The sequence below is a fragment of the Taudactylus pleione genome, unplaced genomic scaffold (genome assembly GCF_031769625.1).
Source record: "Taudactylus pleione unplaced genomic scaffold, aTauple2 ptg001020l, whole genome shotgun sequence".
In the NCBI taxonomy this organism is placed as follows: domain Eukaryota; kingdom Metazoa; phylum Chordata; class Amphibia; order Anura; family Myobatrachidae; genus Taudactylus; species Taudactylus pleione.
In genome coordinates, this window is record NW_028285421.1 from 567,502 (window position 1) to 586,165 (window position 18,664).

The window sequence follows — 18,664 nt, forward strand, 5'->3', positions numbered from 1 at the left end:
GTGTGAGAGCCTATAGAGGTGACTGTGTGTGTGAGAGCCTATAGAGGTGACTGTGTGTGTGTGTGTGTGTGTGTGTGTGAGCCTATATAGGTGACTGTGTGTGTGTGTGATCCTATAGAGGTGACTGTGTGTGTGGGAGCCAATAGAGGTGACTGTGTGTGTTTGAGAGCCTATAGAGGTGGCTATGTGTGTGTGTGTGTGTGAGCCTATAGAGGTGACTGTGTGTGTGTGAGAGCCTATAGAGGTGACTGTGTGTGTGTGAGCCTTTTAGAGGTGACTATGTGTGTGTGAGGCTATAGAGGTGACTATGTGTGTGTGAGCCTATAGAGGTGACTGTGTGTGTGTGTGAGCCTATAGAGGTGACTGTGTGTGTGTGTGTGTGGAGCCTATAGAGGTGACTGTGTGTGTGTGTGGAGCCTATAGAGGTGACTATGTGTGTGTGTGTGTGAGCCTATAGAGGTGACTGTGTGTGTGTGGAGCCTATAGAGGTGACTGTGTGTGTGTGTGAGAGCCTATAGAGTTGACTGTGTGTGTGTGTGTGTGGATCCTATAGAGGTGACTGTGTGTGAGCCTATAGAGGTGACTGTATGTGTGTGTGGAGCCTATAGAGGTGACTGTGTGTGTGTGGAGCCTATAGAGGTGACTATGTGTGTGTGTGTGTGTGTGTGAGCCTATAGAGGTGACTGTGTGAGAGCCTATAGAGGTGACTGTGTGTGTGTGTGTGTGTGAGGGTATAGAGGTGACTGTGTGTGAGCATATAGAGGTGACTGTGTGTGTGTGTGAGCCTATAGAGGTGACTGTGTGTGTGGAGCCTATAGAGGTGACTATGTGTGTGTGTGGAGCCTATAGAGGTGACTATGTGTGTGTGTGTGTGTGAGCCTATAGAGGTGACTGTGTGTGTGTTAGAGCCTATAGAGGTGACTGTGTGTGTGTGTGTGAGGGGATATAGGTGACTGTGTGTGTGTGGAGCCTATAGAGGTGACTATGTGTGTGTGTGTGTGTGTGTGTGTGTGAGCCTATAGAGGTAACTGTGTGTGGAGCCTATAGAGGTGACTGTGTGTGTGTGTGAGGGTATAGAGGTGACTGTGTGTGTGTGGAGCCTATAGAGGTGACTGTGTGTGTGTGGAGCCTATAGAGGTGACTGTGTGTGTGTGAGAGCCTGTAGAGGTGACTGTGTGTGAGAGCCTATAGAGGTGACTGTGTGTGTGTGTGATCCTATAGAGGTGACTGAGTGTGTGTGAGAGCCTATAGAGGTGACTGTGTGTGTGAGCCTATAGAGGTGACTGTGTGTGTGTGATCCTATAGAGGTGACTGTGTGTGTGTGAGAGCCTATAGAGGTCACTGTGTGTGTGTGAGCCTATAGAGGTGACTGTGTGTGTGAGAGCCTATAGAGGTGACTGTGTGTGTGTGAGAGCCTATAGAGGTGACTGTGTGTGTGTGTGTGTGAGCCTATAGAGGTGACTGTGTGTGTGTGATCCTATAGAGGTGACTGTGTGTGTGAGAGCCTATAGAGGTGACTGTGTGTGTTTGAGAGCCTATAGAGGTGACTATGTGTGTGTGTGTGAGCCTATAGAGGTGACTGTGTGTGTGTGAGAGCCTATAGAGGTGACTGTGTGTGTGAGCCTTTTAGAGGTGACTATGTGTGTGTGAGGCTATAGAGGTGACTATGTGTGTGTGAGCCTATAGAGGTGACTGTGTGTGTGTGTGAGCCTATAGAGGTGACTGTGTGTGTGTGGAGCCTATAGAGGTGACTGTGTGTGTGTGTGGAGCCTATAGAGGTGACTATGTGTGTGTGAGCCTATAGAGGTGACTGTGTGAGAGCCTATAGAGGTGACTGTGTGTGTGTGGAGCCTATAGAGGTGACTATGTGTGTGTGAGCCTATAGAGGTGACTGTGTGAGAGCCTATAGAGGTGACTTTGTGTGTGTGTGTGTGTGTGAGCCTATAGAGGTGACTGTGTGTGTGTGTGTGTGTGTGAGAGAGAGCCTATAGAGGTGACTGTGTGTGTGTGTGAGGGGATATAGGTGACTGTGTGTGTGTGGAGCCTATAGAGGTGACTATGTGTGTGAGCCTATAGAGGTAACTGTGTTTGTGGAGCCTAAAGAGGTGACTGTGTGTGTGTGTGTGAGGGTATAGAGGTGACTGTGTGTGTGTGTGTAGCCTATAGAGGTGACTGTGTGTGTGTGGAGCCTATAGAGGTGACTGTGTGTGTGTGTGAGAGCCTATAGAGGTGACTGTGTGTGTGTGATCCTATAGAGGTGACTGTGTGTGTGTGAGAGCCTATAGAGGTGACTGTGTTTGTGTGAGCCTATAGAGGTGACTGTGTGTGTGTGATCCTATAGAGGTGACTGTGTGTGTGTGTGTGTGTGAGAGCCTATAGAGGTCACTGTGTGTGTGTGAGAGCCTATAGAGGTGACTGTGTGTGTGTGTGTGTGAGCCTATAGAGGTGACTGTGTGTGTGTGAGAGCCTATAGAGGTGACTGTGTGTGTGTGTGATACTATAGAGGTGACTATGTGTGTGTGTGTGAGCCTATAGAGGTGACTATGTGTGTGTGTGTGAGAGCCTATAGAGGTGACTATGTGTGTGTGTGTGATACTACAGAGGTGACTGTGTGTGTGTGTGAGCCTATAGAGGTGACTGTGTGTGTGTGTGAGAGCCTATAGAGGTGACTGTGTGTGTGTGTGTGTGGAGCCTATAGAGGTGACTGTGTGTGAGCCTATAGAGGTGACTGTATGTGTGTGTGGAGCCTATAGAGGTGACTGTGTGTGTGTGGAGCCTATAGAGGTGACTATGTGTGTGTGTGAGCCTATAGAGGTGACTGTGTGAGAGCCTATAGAGGTGACTGTGTGTGTGTGTGTGTGTGAGGATATAGAGGTGACTGTGTGTGAGCCTATAGAGGTGACTGTGTGTGAGCCTATAGAGGTGACTGTGTGTGTGTGTGTGTGTGGAGCCTATGGAGGTGACTATGTGTGTGTGTGTGTGGAGCCTATAGAGGTGACTGTGTGTGTGTGAGAGCCTATAGAGGTGACTGTGTGTGTGTGTGTGAGGGGATATAGGTGACTGTGTGTGTGTGGAGCCTATAGAGGTGACTATGTGTGTGTGTGTGTGTGAGAGCCTATAGAGGAAACTGTGTGTGGAGCCTATAGAGGTGACTGTGTGTGTGTGATGGTATAGAGGTGACTGTGTGTGTGTGAGAGCCTATAGAGGTGACTGTGTGTGTGTGGAGCCTATAGAGGTGACTGTGTGTGTGTGAGAGCCTATAGAGGTGACTGTGTGTGTGTGTGAGGGTATAGAGGTGACTGTGTGTGTGTGAGAGCCTATAGAGGTGACTGTGTGTGTGTGGAGCCTATAGAGGTGACTGTGTGTGTGTGGAGCCTATAGAGGTGACTGTGTGTGTGTGTGAGGGTATAGATGTGACTGTGTGTGTGTGTGTGTGTGTGGGAGCCTATAGAGGTGACTGTGTGTGTGAGAGCCTATAGAGGTGACTGTGTGTGTGTGGAGCCTATAGAGGTGACTGTGTGTGTGTGTATGAGCCTATAGAGGTGACTGTGTGTGTGAGAGCCTATAGAGGTGACTGTGTGTATGAGCCTATAGAGGTGACTGTGTGTGTGTGATCCTATAGAGGTGACTGTGTGTGTGTAAGAGCCTATAGAGGTGACTGTGTGTGTGTGAGCCTATAGAGGTGACTGTGTGTGTGTGATCCTATAGAGGTGACTGTGTGTGTGAGAGCCTATAGAGGTGACTGTGTGTGTGAGCCTATAGAGGTGACTGTGTGTATGAGCCTATAGAGGTGACTGTGTGTGTGAGAGCCTATAGAGGTGACTGTGTGTGTGAGAGCCTATAGAGGTGACTGTGTGCATGTGTATGAGCCTATAGAGGTGACTGTGTGCGTGTGTATGAGCCTATAGAGGTGACTGTGTGTGTGTGTATGAGCCTATAGAGGTGACTGTGTGTGTGTGTATGAGCCAATAGAGGTGACTGTGTGTGTGTGTGTGAGGCTATAGAGGTGACTGTGTGTGTGTGTGAGCCTATAGAGGTGACTGTGTGTGTGTGTGGAGCCTATAGAGGTGACTGTGTGTGTGTGGAGCCTATAGAGGTGACTATGTGTGTGTGAGCCTATAGAGGTGACTGTGTGAGAGCCTATAGAGGTGACTGTGTGTGTGTGGAGCCTATAGAGGTGACTATGTGTGTGTGAGCCTATAGAGGTGACTGTGTGAGAGCCTATAGAGGTGACTGTGTGTGTGTGTGTGTGTGTGTGTGTGTGTGTGTGTGTGTGTGTGAGCCTATAGAGGTGACTGTGTGTGTGTGTGTGTGTGAGAGAGCCTATAGAGGTGACTGTGTGTGTGTGTGTGAGGGGATATAGGTGACTGTGTGTGTGTGGAGCCTATAGAGGTGACTATGTGTGTGAGCCTATAGAGGTAACTGTGTTTGTGGAGCCTAAAGAGGTGACTGTGTGTGTGTGTGTGTGAGGGTATAGAGGTGACTGTGTGTGTGTGTGTAGCCTATAGAGGTGACTGTGTGTGTGTGGAGCCTATAGAGGTGACTGTGTGTGTGTGTGAGAGCCTATAGAGGTGACTGTGTGTGTGTGATCCTATAGAGGTGACTGTGTGTGTGTGAGAGCCTATAGAGGTGACTGTGTTTGTGTGAGCCTATAGAGGTGACTGTGTGTGTGTGATCCTATAGAGGTGACTGTGTGTGTGTGTGAGAGCCTATAGAGGTGACTGTGTGTGTGTGTGTGTGAGCCTATAGAGGTGACTGTGTGTGTGTGAGAGCCTATAGAGGTGACTGTGTGTGTGTGTGATACTATAGAGGTGACTATGTGTGTGTGTGAGCCTAAAGAGGTGACTATGTGTGTGTGTGTGAGAGCCTATAGAGGTGACTATGTGTGTGTGTGTGATACTATAGAGGTGACTGTGTGTGTGTGTGAGCCTATAGAGGTGACTGTGTGTGTGTGTGTGTGTGTGAGAGCCTATAGAGGTGACTGTGTGTGTGTGTGTGTGTGGAGCCTATAGAGGTGACTGTGTGTGAGCCTATAGAGGTGACTGTATGTGTGTGTGGAGCCTATAGAGGTGACTGTGTGTGTGTGGAGCCTATAGAGGTGACTATGTGTGTGTGTGTGTGAGCCTATAGAGGTGACTGTGTGAGAGCCTATAGAGGTGACTGTGTGTGTGTGTGTGAGGATATAGAGGTGACTGTGTGTGAGCCTATAGAGGTGACTGTGTGTGAGCCTATAGAGGTGACTGTGTGTGTGTGTGTGGAGCCTATGGAGGTGACTATGTGTGTGTGTGTGTGGAGCCTATAGAGGTGACTGTGTGTGTGTGTGAGAGCCTATAGAGGTGACTGTATGTGTGTGTGTGTGAGGGGATATAGGTGACTGTGTGTGTGTGGAGCCTATAGAGGTGACTATGTGTGTGTGTGTGTGTGAGAGCCTATAGAGGTAACTGTGTGTGGAGCCTATAGAGGTGACTGTGTGTGTGTGTGAGGGTATAGAGGTGACTGTGTGTGTGTGAGAGCCTATAGAGGTGACTGTGTGTGTGTGGAGCCTATAGAGGTGACTGTGTGTGTGTGAGAGCCTATAGAGGTGACTGTGTGTGAGGGTATAGAGGTGACTGTGTGTGTGTGAGAGCCTATAGAGGTGACTGTGTGTGTGTGGAGCCTATAGAGGTGACTGTGTGTGTGTGGAGCCTATAGAGGTGACTGTGTGTGTGTGTGAGGGTATAGATGTGACTGTGTGTGTGTGTGTGTGTGTGTGGGAGCCTATAGAGGTGACTGTGTGTGTGAGAGCCTATAGAGGTGACTGTGTGTGTGTGGAGCCTATAGAGGTGACTGTGTGTGTGTGTATGAGCCTATAGAGGTGACTGTGTGTGTGAGAGCCTATAGAGGTGACTGTGTGTATGAGCCTATAGAGGTGACTGTGTGTGTGTGATCCTATAGAGGTGACTGTGTGTGTGTAAGAGCCTATAGAGGTGACTGTGTGTGTGTGAGCCTATAGAGGTGACTGTGTGTGTGTGATCCTATAGAGGTGACTGTGTGTGTGAGAGCCTATAGAGGTGACTGTGTGTGTGAGCCTATAGAGGTGACTGTGTGTATGAGCCTATAGAGGTGACTGTGTGTGTGAGAGCCTATAGAGGTGACTGTGTGTGTGAGAGCCTATAGAGGTGACTGTGTGTGTGAGAGCCTATAGAGGTGACTGTGTGCGTGTGTATGAGCCTATAGAGGTGACTGTGTGCGTGTGTATGAGCCTATAGAGGTGACTGTGTGTGTGTGTATGAGCCTATAGAGGTGACTGTGTGTGTGTGTATGAGCCTATAGAGGTGACTGTGTGTGTGTGTGTGAGGCTATAGAGGTGACTGTGTGTGTGTGAGCCTATAGAGGTGACTGTGTGTGTGTGTATGAGCCTATAGAGGTGACTGTGTGTGTGTGTGTTTGAGGCTATAGAGGTGACTTTGTGTGTATGAGCCTATAGAGGTGACTGTGTGTGTGTGTATGAGCCTATAGAGGTGACTGTGTGCGTGTGTATGAGCCTATAGAGGTGACTGTGTGCGTGTGTATGAGCCTATAGAGGTGACTGTGTGCGTGTGTGTGTGAGCCTATAGAGGTGACTGTGTGCGTGTGTGTGTGAGCCTATAGAGGTGACTGTGTGTGTGTGATCCTATAGAGGTGACTGTGTGTGTGTAAGAGCCTATAGAGGTGACTGTGTGTGTGTGAGCCTATAGAGGTGACTGTGTGTGTGTGATCCTATAGAGGTGACTGTGTGTGTGAGCTTATAGAGGTGACTGTGTGTATGAGCCTATAGAGGTGACTGTGTGTGTGAGAGCCTATAGAGGTGACTGTGTGTGTGAGAGCCTATAGAGGTGACTGTGTGCGTGTGTATGAGCCTATAGAGGTGACTGTGTGCGTGTGTATGAGCCTATAGAGGTGACTGTGTGTGTGTGTATGAGCCTATAGAGGTGACTGTGTGTGTGTGTATGAGCCTATAGAGGTCACTGTGTGTGTGTGTGTGTGTGTGTGTGTGTGTGGAGCCTATAGAGGTGACTGTGTGTGTGTGTGTGAGCCTATAGAGGTGACTGTGTGTGTGTGTGTGAGGCTATAGAGGTGACTGTGTGTGTGTGTGTGAGGCTATAGAGGTGACTGTGTGTGTGAGGCTATAGAGGTGACTGTGTGTGTATGAGCCTATAGAGGTGACTGTGTGTGTGTGTATGAGCCTATAGAGGTGACTGTGTGCGTGTGTATGAGCCTATAGAGGTGACTGTGTGTGTGTGTGTGAGAGCCTATAGAGGTGACTGTGTGTGTGTTTATGAGCCTATAGAGGTGACTGTGTGTGTGTGTATGAGCCTATAGAGGTGACTGTGTGTGTGTGTGTGAGCCTATAGAGGTGACTTTGTGTGTATGAGCCTATAGAGGTGACTGTGTGTGTGTGTGTGAGCCTATAGAGGTGACTGTGTGTGTGTGATCCTATAGAGGTGACTGTGTGTGTGTAAGAGCCTATAGAGGTGACTGTGTGTGTGTGAGCCTATAGAGGTGACTGTGTGTGTGTGATCCTATAGAGGTGACTGTGTGTGTGAGCTTATAGAGGTGACTGTGTGTATGAGCCTATAGAGGTGACTGTGTGTGTGAGAGCCTATAGAGGTGACTGTGTGTGTGAGAGCCTATAGAGGTGACTGTGTGCGTGTGTATGAGCCTATAGAGGTGACTGTGTGCGTGTGTATGAGCCTATAGAGGTGACTGTGTGTGTGTGTATGAGCCTATAGAGGTGACTGTGTGTGTGTGTATGAGCCTATAGAGGTCACTGTGTGTGTGTGTGTGTGTGTGTGTGTGTGTGGAGCCTATAGAGGTGACTGTGTGTGTGTGTGTGAGCCTATAGAGGTGACTGTGTGTGTGTGTGTGAGGCTATAGAGGTGACTGTGTGTGTGTGTGTGAGGCTATAGAGGTGACTGTGTGTGTGAGGCTATAGAGGTGACTGTGTGTGTATGAGCCTATAGAGGTGACTGTGTGTGTGTGTATGAGCCTATAGAGGTGACTGTGTGCGTGTGTATGAGCCTATAGAGGTGACTGTGTGTGTGTGTGTGAGAGCCTATAGAGGTGACTGTGTGTGTGTTTATGAGCCTATAGAGGTGACTGTGTGTGTGTGTATGAGCCTATAGAGGTGACTGTGTGTGTGTGTGTGAGCCTATAGAGGTGACTTTGTGTGTATGAGCCTATAGAGGTGACTGTGTGTGTGTGTGTGAGCCTATAGAGGTGACTGTGTGTGTGTGAGCCTATAGAGGTGACTATGACGGTCCCTATGTGTATAAGTGATATATATTGCTATGTATATTAGTATGTATGTAACATAGCACATGTCTCAGTCTCTGCAGGACTCTATATAATAACATACACCTAATACACAATGCGGAACATCTACAACAACTCAGGCCAGTCACCTGATGACATAACACAATACACTTCCTGCCTCTGCGTTCCAATACACTTCCGCATTATGCGTTCCACCTGGCTTCTGGCCAGTGCGTTCCACAAGACTTTTTGCCTGTGTGTTCCACCTGATTTCCGTCCTTTGCGTTCCACCTAACTTTTGTCCTGTGCGTTCCAGATAATCTCCGCCCTCCGGAAAATAGTTTTAGACAACAACTTCCGGGTGATATTTGAGAGGAAGCAGGTAATATATTAATTATTGTTATACAGGGGGAGCAGACTTTGATGTACTGTTATTATTATACAGGGGAAGCAGCCTGTGGTGTCCTGTTATTATTATACAGGGGAAGCAGCCTGTAGTGTCCTGTTATTATTATTATTATACAGGGAGAGCAGCCTGTAGTGACCTGTTGTTATCATTATTATACAGGGGGAGCAGCATGTTGTATACTGTTATTATTATTATACAGGAGGAGCGGCCTGTGGAGTCCTGTTATTTTTATTAAACAAGGGGAGCAGCCTATGGTGTCCTGTTATTATTATTATACAGGCAGAGCAGCATTTTGTGTCCTGTTATTATTATTACTCCACAGGGGGAGCAGCCAGTGGTGTTCTTTTATTATTATTATTATTATACTGGGGGAGCAGCCTGTGGTGTCCTGTTATTATTATTACTGTACAGGGGGAGCAGCCTGTGGTGTAATGTTATTGTTATACAGGGGGAGCAGCCTGTGGTGTCCTGTTATTATTATTATACAGGGGGAGCAGCCTGTGGTGTCCTGTTATTATTATTATACAGGGGGAGCAGCTTGTGGTGTCCTGTTATTATTATTATTATACAGGGGGAGCAGCCTGTGGTGTCCTGTTATTATTATTATACAGGGGGAGCAGCTTGTGGTGTCCTGTTATTATTATTATTATTATACAGGGGGAGCAGCCTGTGGTGTCCTGTTATTATTATTATTATTATACAGGGGGAGCAGCCTGTGGTGTCCTGTTATTATTATTATTATACAGGGGGAGCAGCCTGTGGTGTCCTGTTATTATTATTATTGTTAATATTATTATTATTATACAGGGGGAGTAGCTTGTGGTGTCCTGTTATTATTATTATTGTTGTTATACAGGGGGAGCAGCCTGTGGTGTCCTGTTATAACTATTATACAGGGGGAGCCGCCTGTGGTGTCCTGTTATTATTATTATACAGGGGGAGCAGCCTGTGGTGTCCTGTTATTACTATTATGCAGGGGGAGCAGCCTGTGGTGTCCTGTTGTTGTTATTATTATTATTATTATTATTATTATTATTATTATTATACAGAAGGAGCAGCCTGTGGTATCCTATTATTATTATTATTATACAGTGGGAGCAGCAGGTTGTGTCCAGTTATTATTATTATACAGGGGCAGCAGCCTGTGGTGTCCTGTTATTATTATTATTATTATACAGTGGGAGCAGCATGTTGTGTCCTGTTATTATTATACAGGTAGAGCAGTGAGTGGTGTACTGTTATTATTATTATACAGGGGGAGCAGCCTGTGGTGTCCTATTGTTATTATTATTATTATTATACAGGCGGAGCAGCCTGTGGTGTCCTGTTATTGTTATTATTATTATACTTTGGGAGCAGCATGTTGTGTCCTGTTATTATTATTATTATTATTATTATTATTATTATTATTATACAGTGGGAGCAGCATGTTGTGTCCTGTTATTATTATTATACAGGGGGAGCAGCCTGTGTTATCCTGTTATTATTATTATTATTATTATTATTATTATTATTATACAGGGGAAGCAACCTGTGGTGTCCTGTTATTATTATACAGGGGGAGCAGCCTGTGGTGTCCTGTTATTAATATTATACAGTTGGAGCAGCATGTTGTGTTCTGTTATTGTTATTATACAGCGGGAGCAGCCTGTGGTGTCCTATTAGTATTATTATTATACAGGGGGAGCAGCCTGTGGTGTCCTGTTATTATTATTATTATTATTATTATTATTATTATTATTATCATTACACAGGGGGAGCAGCCTGTGGTGTCCTGTTATTATTATTATAGAGGGGGAGCAGCCTGTGATGTCCTGTTATTATTATTATTATTATACAGTGGGAGCAGCCTGTGGTGTCCTGTTATTATTATTATACAGAGGGAGCAGCCTGTGGTGTCCTGTTATTATTATTATACAGGGGGAGCAGCCTGTGGTGTCCTGTTATTATACAGGGTGAGCAGCCTATTGTGTCCTGTTATTATTATTATACAGGGGGAGCAGCCTGTGGTGTCCTGTTATTATTATTATACAGTGGGAGCAGCATGTTGTGTCCTGTTATTATTATTATACAGGGAGAGCAGCCAGTGGTGTCCTGTTATTATTATTATTATTATTATTATACAGGGGGAGCATCCTGTGGTGTCCTGTTGTTATTAATATTATTATTATACAGTGGGAGCAGCCTGTGGTGTCCGTTATTATTGTTATACAGGCGGAGCAGCCTGTGGTGTCCTGTTGTTATTATTATTATTATTATTATTATTATTATTATTATTGTTATACAGGGGAAGCAACCTGTGGTGTCCTGTTATTATTATACAGGGGGAGCAACCTGTGGTGTCCTGTTATTAATATTATTATACAGTTGGAGCAGCATGTTGTGTCCTGTTATTTTTATTATACAGGGGGAGCAGCCTGTGGTATCCTATTATTATTATTATTATTATACAGGGGGAGCAGCCTGTGGTGTCCTGTTATTATTATTATTATCATTACACAGGGGGAGCAGCCTGTGGTGTCCTGTTATTATTATTATAGAGGGGGAGCAGCCTGTTGTGTCCTGTTATTATTATACAGGGGGAGCAGCCTGTGGTGTACTGTTATTATTATTAAACAGGGGGAGCATCCTGTGGTGTCCTGTTATTATTATTATACAGGGGGAGCAGCCTGTGGTGTCCTGTTATTATTATTACTATTATACAGTGGGAGCAGCCTGTGGTGTCCTGTTGTTATTATTATACAGGGGGAGCAGCCTGTGGTGTCCTGTTGTTATTATTATTATTATACAGGGGGAGCAGCCTGTGGTGTCCTGTTGTTATTATTATTATTATTATTATCTTTACTATTATACAGGTGGAGCAGCCTGTGGTGTCCTGTTATTATTATTATTATACAGGGGGAGCAGCCTGTGGTGTCCTGGTATTACTATTATACAGTGGGAGCAGCCTGTGGTGTCCTGTTATTGTTACTATTATACAGTGGGAGCAGCCTGTGGTGTCCTGTTATTACTATTATATAGAGGGAGCAGACTGTGGTGTCCTGTTAATAATAATAATAATAATAATAATATTATTATTATTATTATTATACAGTGGGAGCAGCAAGTTGTGTCCTGTTATTATTATTATTATTATTATTATTATTATTATTATTATTATACAGGGGGAGCAGGCTATGGTGTCCTGTTGTTATTATTATTATACAGGGGGAGCAGCCTGTGGTGTCCTCTTTGTATTATAATGATTGTACAGTGGGAGCAGCATGTTGTGTCCTGTTATTATTATTATACAGGGGGAGCAGCCTGTGGTGTCCTGTTATTAATATTACTATACAGGGAGAGCAGCCTGTGGTGTCCTGTTATTATTATACAGTGGGAGCAGCCTGTGGTGTCCTGTTATTATTATTATAGAGGGGGAGCAGCCTGTGGTGTCCTGTTATTTTTATTATTATACAGGAGTAGCAGCCTTTGGTGTCCTGTTATTATTATTATTATACAGAGGGAGCAGCCTTTGCTGTCCTGTTATTATTATTATACAGGAGGAGCAGCCTGTGGTGTCCTGTTATTATTATTATACAGTGGGGGCAGCCTGTGATGTCCTGTTGTTATTATTATTACTATTATACAGGGGGAGCAGACTGTGGTGTCCTGATATTATTATTATTATTATTATTATTATTACTATTATACAGGGGGAGCAGCCTGTGGTGTCCTGTTGTTATTATTATTACTATTATACAGGGGGAGCAGACTGTGGTGTCCTGATATTATTATTATTATTATTATTACTATTATACAGGGGGAGCAGCCTGTGGTGTCCTGTTGTTATTATTATTATTACAATTATACAGAGGGAGCAGACTGTGGTGTCCTGATATTATTATTATACAGGGGGAGCAGCCTGTGGTGTCCTGTTGTTATTATTATTATCATTATTACTATTATACAGGGGGAGCAGACTGTGGTGTCTTGATATTATTATTATTATTATTATTATACAGGGGGAGCAGCCTGTGGTGTCCTGTTGTTATTATTATCATTATTATACAGTGGGAGCAGCCTGTGGTGTCCTGTTGTTGTTATTATTATTATTATTATTATACAGGGGGAGCAGCCTGTGGTGTCCTGTTATTACTATTATACAGTGGGAGCAGCCTGTGGTGTCTTGTTATTATTATTATTATACAGGGGGAGCAGCCTGTGATGTCCTGTTATTATTATTATACAGAGGGAGCAGCCTGTGATGTCCTGTTATTATTATTATACAGGGGGAGCAAACTGTGGTGTCCTGTTATTATTATTATACAGGGGGAGCAGTCTGTGGTGTCCTGTTATTATTATTATACAGGGGGAGCAGTCTGTGGTGTCCTGTTATTATTATTATTATTATTATTATTATACAGCAGGAGCAGCCTGTGGTGTCCTGTTGTTATTTTTATTATTATTATTATTATTATTATTAGTATACAGCAAGAGCAGCCTGTGGTGTCCTGTTGTTATTATTATTATTATTATTATACAGCAGGAGCAGCCTGTGGCCTCCTATTATTACTATTATACAGGGGGAGCAGCATGTTGTGTCCTGTTATTATTATTATTATTATACAGGGGGAGCAGCCTGTGGTGTCCTGTTATTAATATTACTATACAGGGAGAGCAGCCAGTTGTGTCCTGTTGTTATTATTATTATTATTATACAGGGGGAGCATCCTGTGGTGTCCTGTTATTATTATTATTATTATTATTATACAGTGGGAGCAGCCTGTTGTGTTTTATATTATTATTATACAGGGAGAGCAGCCTGTGGTGTCCGTTATTATTGTTATACAGGGGAAGCAACCTGTGGTGTCCTGTTATTATTATACAGGGGGAGCAGCCTATGGTGTCCTTTTATTATTATTATTATTATTATTATACAGGGGGAGCAGCCTGTGGTGTCCTATTATTATTATTATACAGGGTGCAGCCTGTGGTGTCATATTATTACTATTATTATTATACAGAGGGAGCAACCTGTGGTGTCCTGTTATTACTATTATACAGGTGGAGCAGCCTGTGGTATCCTATTGTTATTACTATTATACAGGGGGAGCAGCCTGTGGTGTCCTGTTATTATTATTATACAGGTGGAGCAGCCTGTGATTTTCTGTTATTACTATTATATAGGGGGAGCAGCATATGGTGTCCTGTTATTATTATAATACAGGGGGAGCAGCCTGTTGTGTCCTGTTGTTATTATTATTTTTATTATTATTATTATTATACAGGGGGAGCAGCATGTTGTGTCCTGTTGTTATTTTTATTATACAGGTAAGCAGCCTGTGGTGTCCTAATATTATTATTATTATTATTATTTGTGCAGGGGAAGCAGCCTGTGGTGTCCTGTTATTATTATTATTATACAGGGGGAGCAGCATGTTGTGTCCTGTTATTATTATACAGAGGGAGCAGCATATTGTGTCCTGTTATTATTATACAGGGGGAGCAGCCTGTGGTGTCCTGTTATTATTATTTTTATTATACAGGGGGAGCTGCCTGTGGTGTCCTGTTGTTATTATTATTATTATACAGGGGGAGCAGCCTGTAGTGTCCTGTTATTATTATTATTATTATTATTATTATACAGGGGGAGCAGCCTGTGGCCTCCTGTTATTACTATTATACAGGGGGAGCAGCATGTGGTGTCCTGTTATTATTATTATACACTGGGAGCAGCATGTTGTGTCCTGTTATTATTATTATACAGGGGGAGCAGCTTGTGGTGTCCGGTTATTATTATTACTATACAGGGAGAGCATCCTGTGGTGTCCTGTTATTATTATTATTATTATTATTACACAGTGGGAGCAGCATGTTGTGTCCTGTTATTATTATTATTACACAGGAGGAACAGCTAGTGGTGTCCTTTTATAATTATTAAACAGGGGAGCAGCCTGTGGTGTCCTGTTATTATTATTATACAGTGGGAGCAGTCTGTGGTGTCCTGTTGTTATACAGGAGGAGCAGCCTGTGGTGTTTTTTATTATTATTATACAGGGGGAGCAGCCTGTGGTGTTTTTTATTATTATTATACAGGGAGAGCAGCCTGTGGTGTCCGTTATTATTGTTATACAGGGAAAGCAACCTGTGGTGTCCTGTTATATATAGGGGGAGCAGCCTGTGGTGTCCTGTTATTATTATTATTATTATACAGTTGGAGCAGCATGTTGTGTCCTGTTATTATTATTATACAGTGGGAGTAGCCTGTGGTGTCTTATTATTATTATTATTATTATTATTATTATTATGATACATGGGGAGCAGCCTCTGGTGTCCTATTATTATTATTATACAGGGGGGCAGCCTGTGGTGTCCTATTATTATTATACAGGAGGAGCAACCTGTGGCAGAGCTGTAACTAGACTTTTTGGTGCCCTGTGCCCGAAAGAGCATTGTCACCCCCCTCATTTTTCAAAGGGAGATAATGCACCCAAAAAAGGGCCATGGCTTCATGGGGAAGGGCCAGGGAAGAGATAGGAGAGGCCAGGAGATGCTGGGGATGAAATAAGAGGAAGCTACAATCAAGAATGATAATAAACAGAAATTTGATAGGCCCAAACAGCGCCCCCTGAACTGTGGTGCCCTGTGCGATGGCACCGGCCGCACTACCCTAGCTATGACCCTGACCTGTGGTGTCCTATTGTTATTACTATTATCCACAGGGAGCAACCTGTGGTGTCCTATTGTTATTACTATTATACAGGCGGAGCAGCCTGTGGTGTCCTATTGTTATTACTATTATACAGGGGGAGCAGCCTGTGGTGTCCTATTGTTATTATTATTTAACAGGGGGAGCAGCATATGGTGTCCTGTTATTATTATAATACAGGGGAGCAGCCTGTTGTGTCCTGTTATTATTATTATTATTATTATTATTATTATTATTATTATCATTACACTGGGGGAGCAGCCTGTGGTGTCCTGTTATTAGTATTATTATTATATAGGGGGAGCAGCCTGTGGTGTCCTGTTATTTGTATAAGGGGGACAAGCCACTGGTGTTTTGTTGTTAATATTATACAGGGAGAGTAGCCTGCAGTGTCCTGTTATTATTATTATTATACAGGGGGAGCAGCCTGTGTTATCCTTTTGTCTTTATTATTATAGAGGGGGAGCAGTCTGCTGTGTTCTATTATTATTATTATATAGGGGGAGCAGTCTCTCGTATCCTCTTAGTATATTATAGAGGGGGAGCAGCCTGTGGTGTACTACTAATAATAAATATAATAAAAAGTTTTATAGGCTGCTTCCCATGTATAATAATTATAATAATTTTAATATTATTATACAGGGTGAGCAGTCTGTGGTGTCCAGTTGTTATTATTATTATTATTATTATTATTAATATTATTATTATTATTATCATCAGTATACCAGAGGCTGTTCCCTCTGTATATTAACAACATTATTATTATTATTATTATTATTATACAGGGGGAGCAGCCTGTGGTGTCTTATTAATATTATTATTATTATACAGGGTGAGCAGTCTGTGGTGTCCAGTTGTTGTTATTATTATTATTATTATTATTATTATTATTATTATTATTATTATTATTATCATCAGTATACCAGAGGCTGTTCCCTCTGTATATTAACAACATTATTATTATTATTATTATTATTATTATACAGGGGGAGCAGCCTGTGGTGTCCAGTTGTTGTTATTATTATTATTATTATTATTATTATTATTATTATTATTATTATCATCAGTATACCAGAGGCTGTTCCCTCTGTATATTAACAACATTATTATTATTTGTATTATTATATAGGAGGCGCAGCCTGTTGTGTCCTAATATTATTTGTTTACAGGGGGAGCTGCCTGTCTTGTCCTCATGATGATAATAATAATTATAACGGGAAACTATTGGCTGCTTCCCCTCTATTACAAAAATAATATTTGTATTATTATATAGAACAAGCAGCCTGTTGGTGTCCTATTATTATTATTATTATTAGGATACCATAGGCTGTTCCTTCTTTATAATAATAATATATATTTTTTAAATTATTATTATTAATATACAGGGGGAGCAGCCTTTGGTGTCCTCTTATTAATATTTAACGGGGGAGCAGCCTGTGGTGTCCTAGTATTAATAATCTAGAGGGGGAGCGGCCTGTGGTGTCCTGTTATTATTATTGTATCGGGAAAGCAGCTTGTTGTGTGCTGCTATTATTATATTTCCTATTGTTATTATTATAGTATTATTATTATTATTATACAGGTGGAGCAGCCTGTGGTGTCCAGTTATTATTATTATACAGGGGGAGCAGCCTGTGTTGTCCTGTTATTTTTATATAGGGGGAGAAACCTGTGGTGTCTTATTATTATTATAGAGGGGGAGCAGCTTGCAGTGTCCTCTTATTATTATACCGGGGGAGCAGCCTTTGTTGTCCTGTTGTCTTTATTTTTATACAGGGGGAGCAGCCTGTGGTGCCCTATTATTATTATTATTATTATTATTTTTATGTGGGAGCAGCCTCTGGTGTCCTCTTATAATAATAATAATAATTATTATTATCATTATTATTATTATATAGGGGGAGCAGCCTTTTGTTTCCTCATATTATTTGAATACAGAGGGAGCAGTCTGCAGTATCCTGTTATTATTATTATATAGGGGGAGCAGCCTGTGTTGTGCTTTTGTCTTTATTATTATAGAAGGGGAGCAGTCTGTGGTGTATTATTATTATTGTACAGGGGAGCAGCCTGTGGTGTCTTATTATTATTATTTATACAGGGGGAGCAGCCTGTGGTGTATTATTATTATTATTATTATACAGGGGGAGCAGCCTGTGGTGTCCTGTTATTATTATTATTATTATACAGGGGGAGCAGCTTGTGGTGTCTTATTATTATTATTATTATACAGGGGGAGCAGCCTGTGGTGTCTTATTATTATTATTATTATTATACAGGGGGAGCAGCCTGTGGTGTCTTATTAATATTATTATTATTATACAGGGGGAGCAGCCTGTGGTGTCTTATTATTATTATTATACAGGGGGAGCAGCCTGTGGTGTCTTATTATTATTATTATACAGGGGGAGCAGCCTGTGGTGTCTTATCATTATTATTATACAGGGGGAGCAGCCTGTGGTGTATTATTATTATTATTATTATTTTTAAGGGGGAGCAGCCTGTGGTATCCTGTTAATAGTATTATATAGGGGGAGCAGCCTGTGGTGTCCTAATAATAATTAATAATAATAATAATAATATATTAGAGGCTGCTTCCCCTATATAATAATTATATTAATTTTATTATTATACAGGATGAGCAGCTTTGGTGTCCTGATCTTATTATTATTTTACAGGGGGAGCAGCCCGTCTTGTCCTGATGATGATAATAATAATTATAATGGGAAACCACAGACTGCTTCCCCTGTATAATAATAATAATAATAATAATAATAATAATAAGACACCACAGGCTACTCCCCCTGTAAAATAATAATAATAATACACCACAGGCTGCTCCCCCTGTATAATAATAATAATAATAATAATAATAAGACACCACAGGCTGCTCCCCCTGTATAATAATAACAATAATAATAATAATAATAATAATAATAATTAATAATAAGATACCACAGGCTTCCCCATCTGTATAATAATTTTATTATTATTATTAGTAGTAGTATTAGGATACCAGAGACTATTTCTTCTGTATAATAACAATATTATTTTATTATTATTATTATTATATAGGGGAAGCAGCCTGTGGTGTCCTGCTATTATTATTATACAGGGGGAGCAGCCTGTGGTGTCCTAAAATTATTATTATACAGGGGGAGCAGCCTGTGGTGTCCTAAAATTATTATTATTATTATTATTATTATACAGGGGAAGCAGCCTGTGGTGTCCTAAAATTATTATTTTATAAGAGGAGCAGCCTCATATCATTATGATGATGATTTTATAAAAATAAT

The 18,664-nt window shown here is 42.3% G+C and overlaps 1 protein-coding gene across 1 annotated transcript in view; it reads left to right on the plus strand.

Moving 5' to 3' along the window:
* LOC148454249 (uncharacterized) overlaps positions 1-18,664 on the plus strand; it is a 236,274-nt gene that overhangs the window by 208,099 nt on the left and 9,511 nt on the right. Inside the window, exon 11 of the mRNA XM_088461130.1 lies at positions 14,647-14,658. Within this exon, the coding sequence (XP_088317256.1) occupies positions 14,647-14,658 (12 nt within the window). The remainder of the gene's footprint in view (positions 1-14,646; positions 14,659-18,664) is intronic.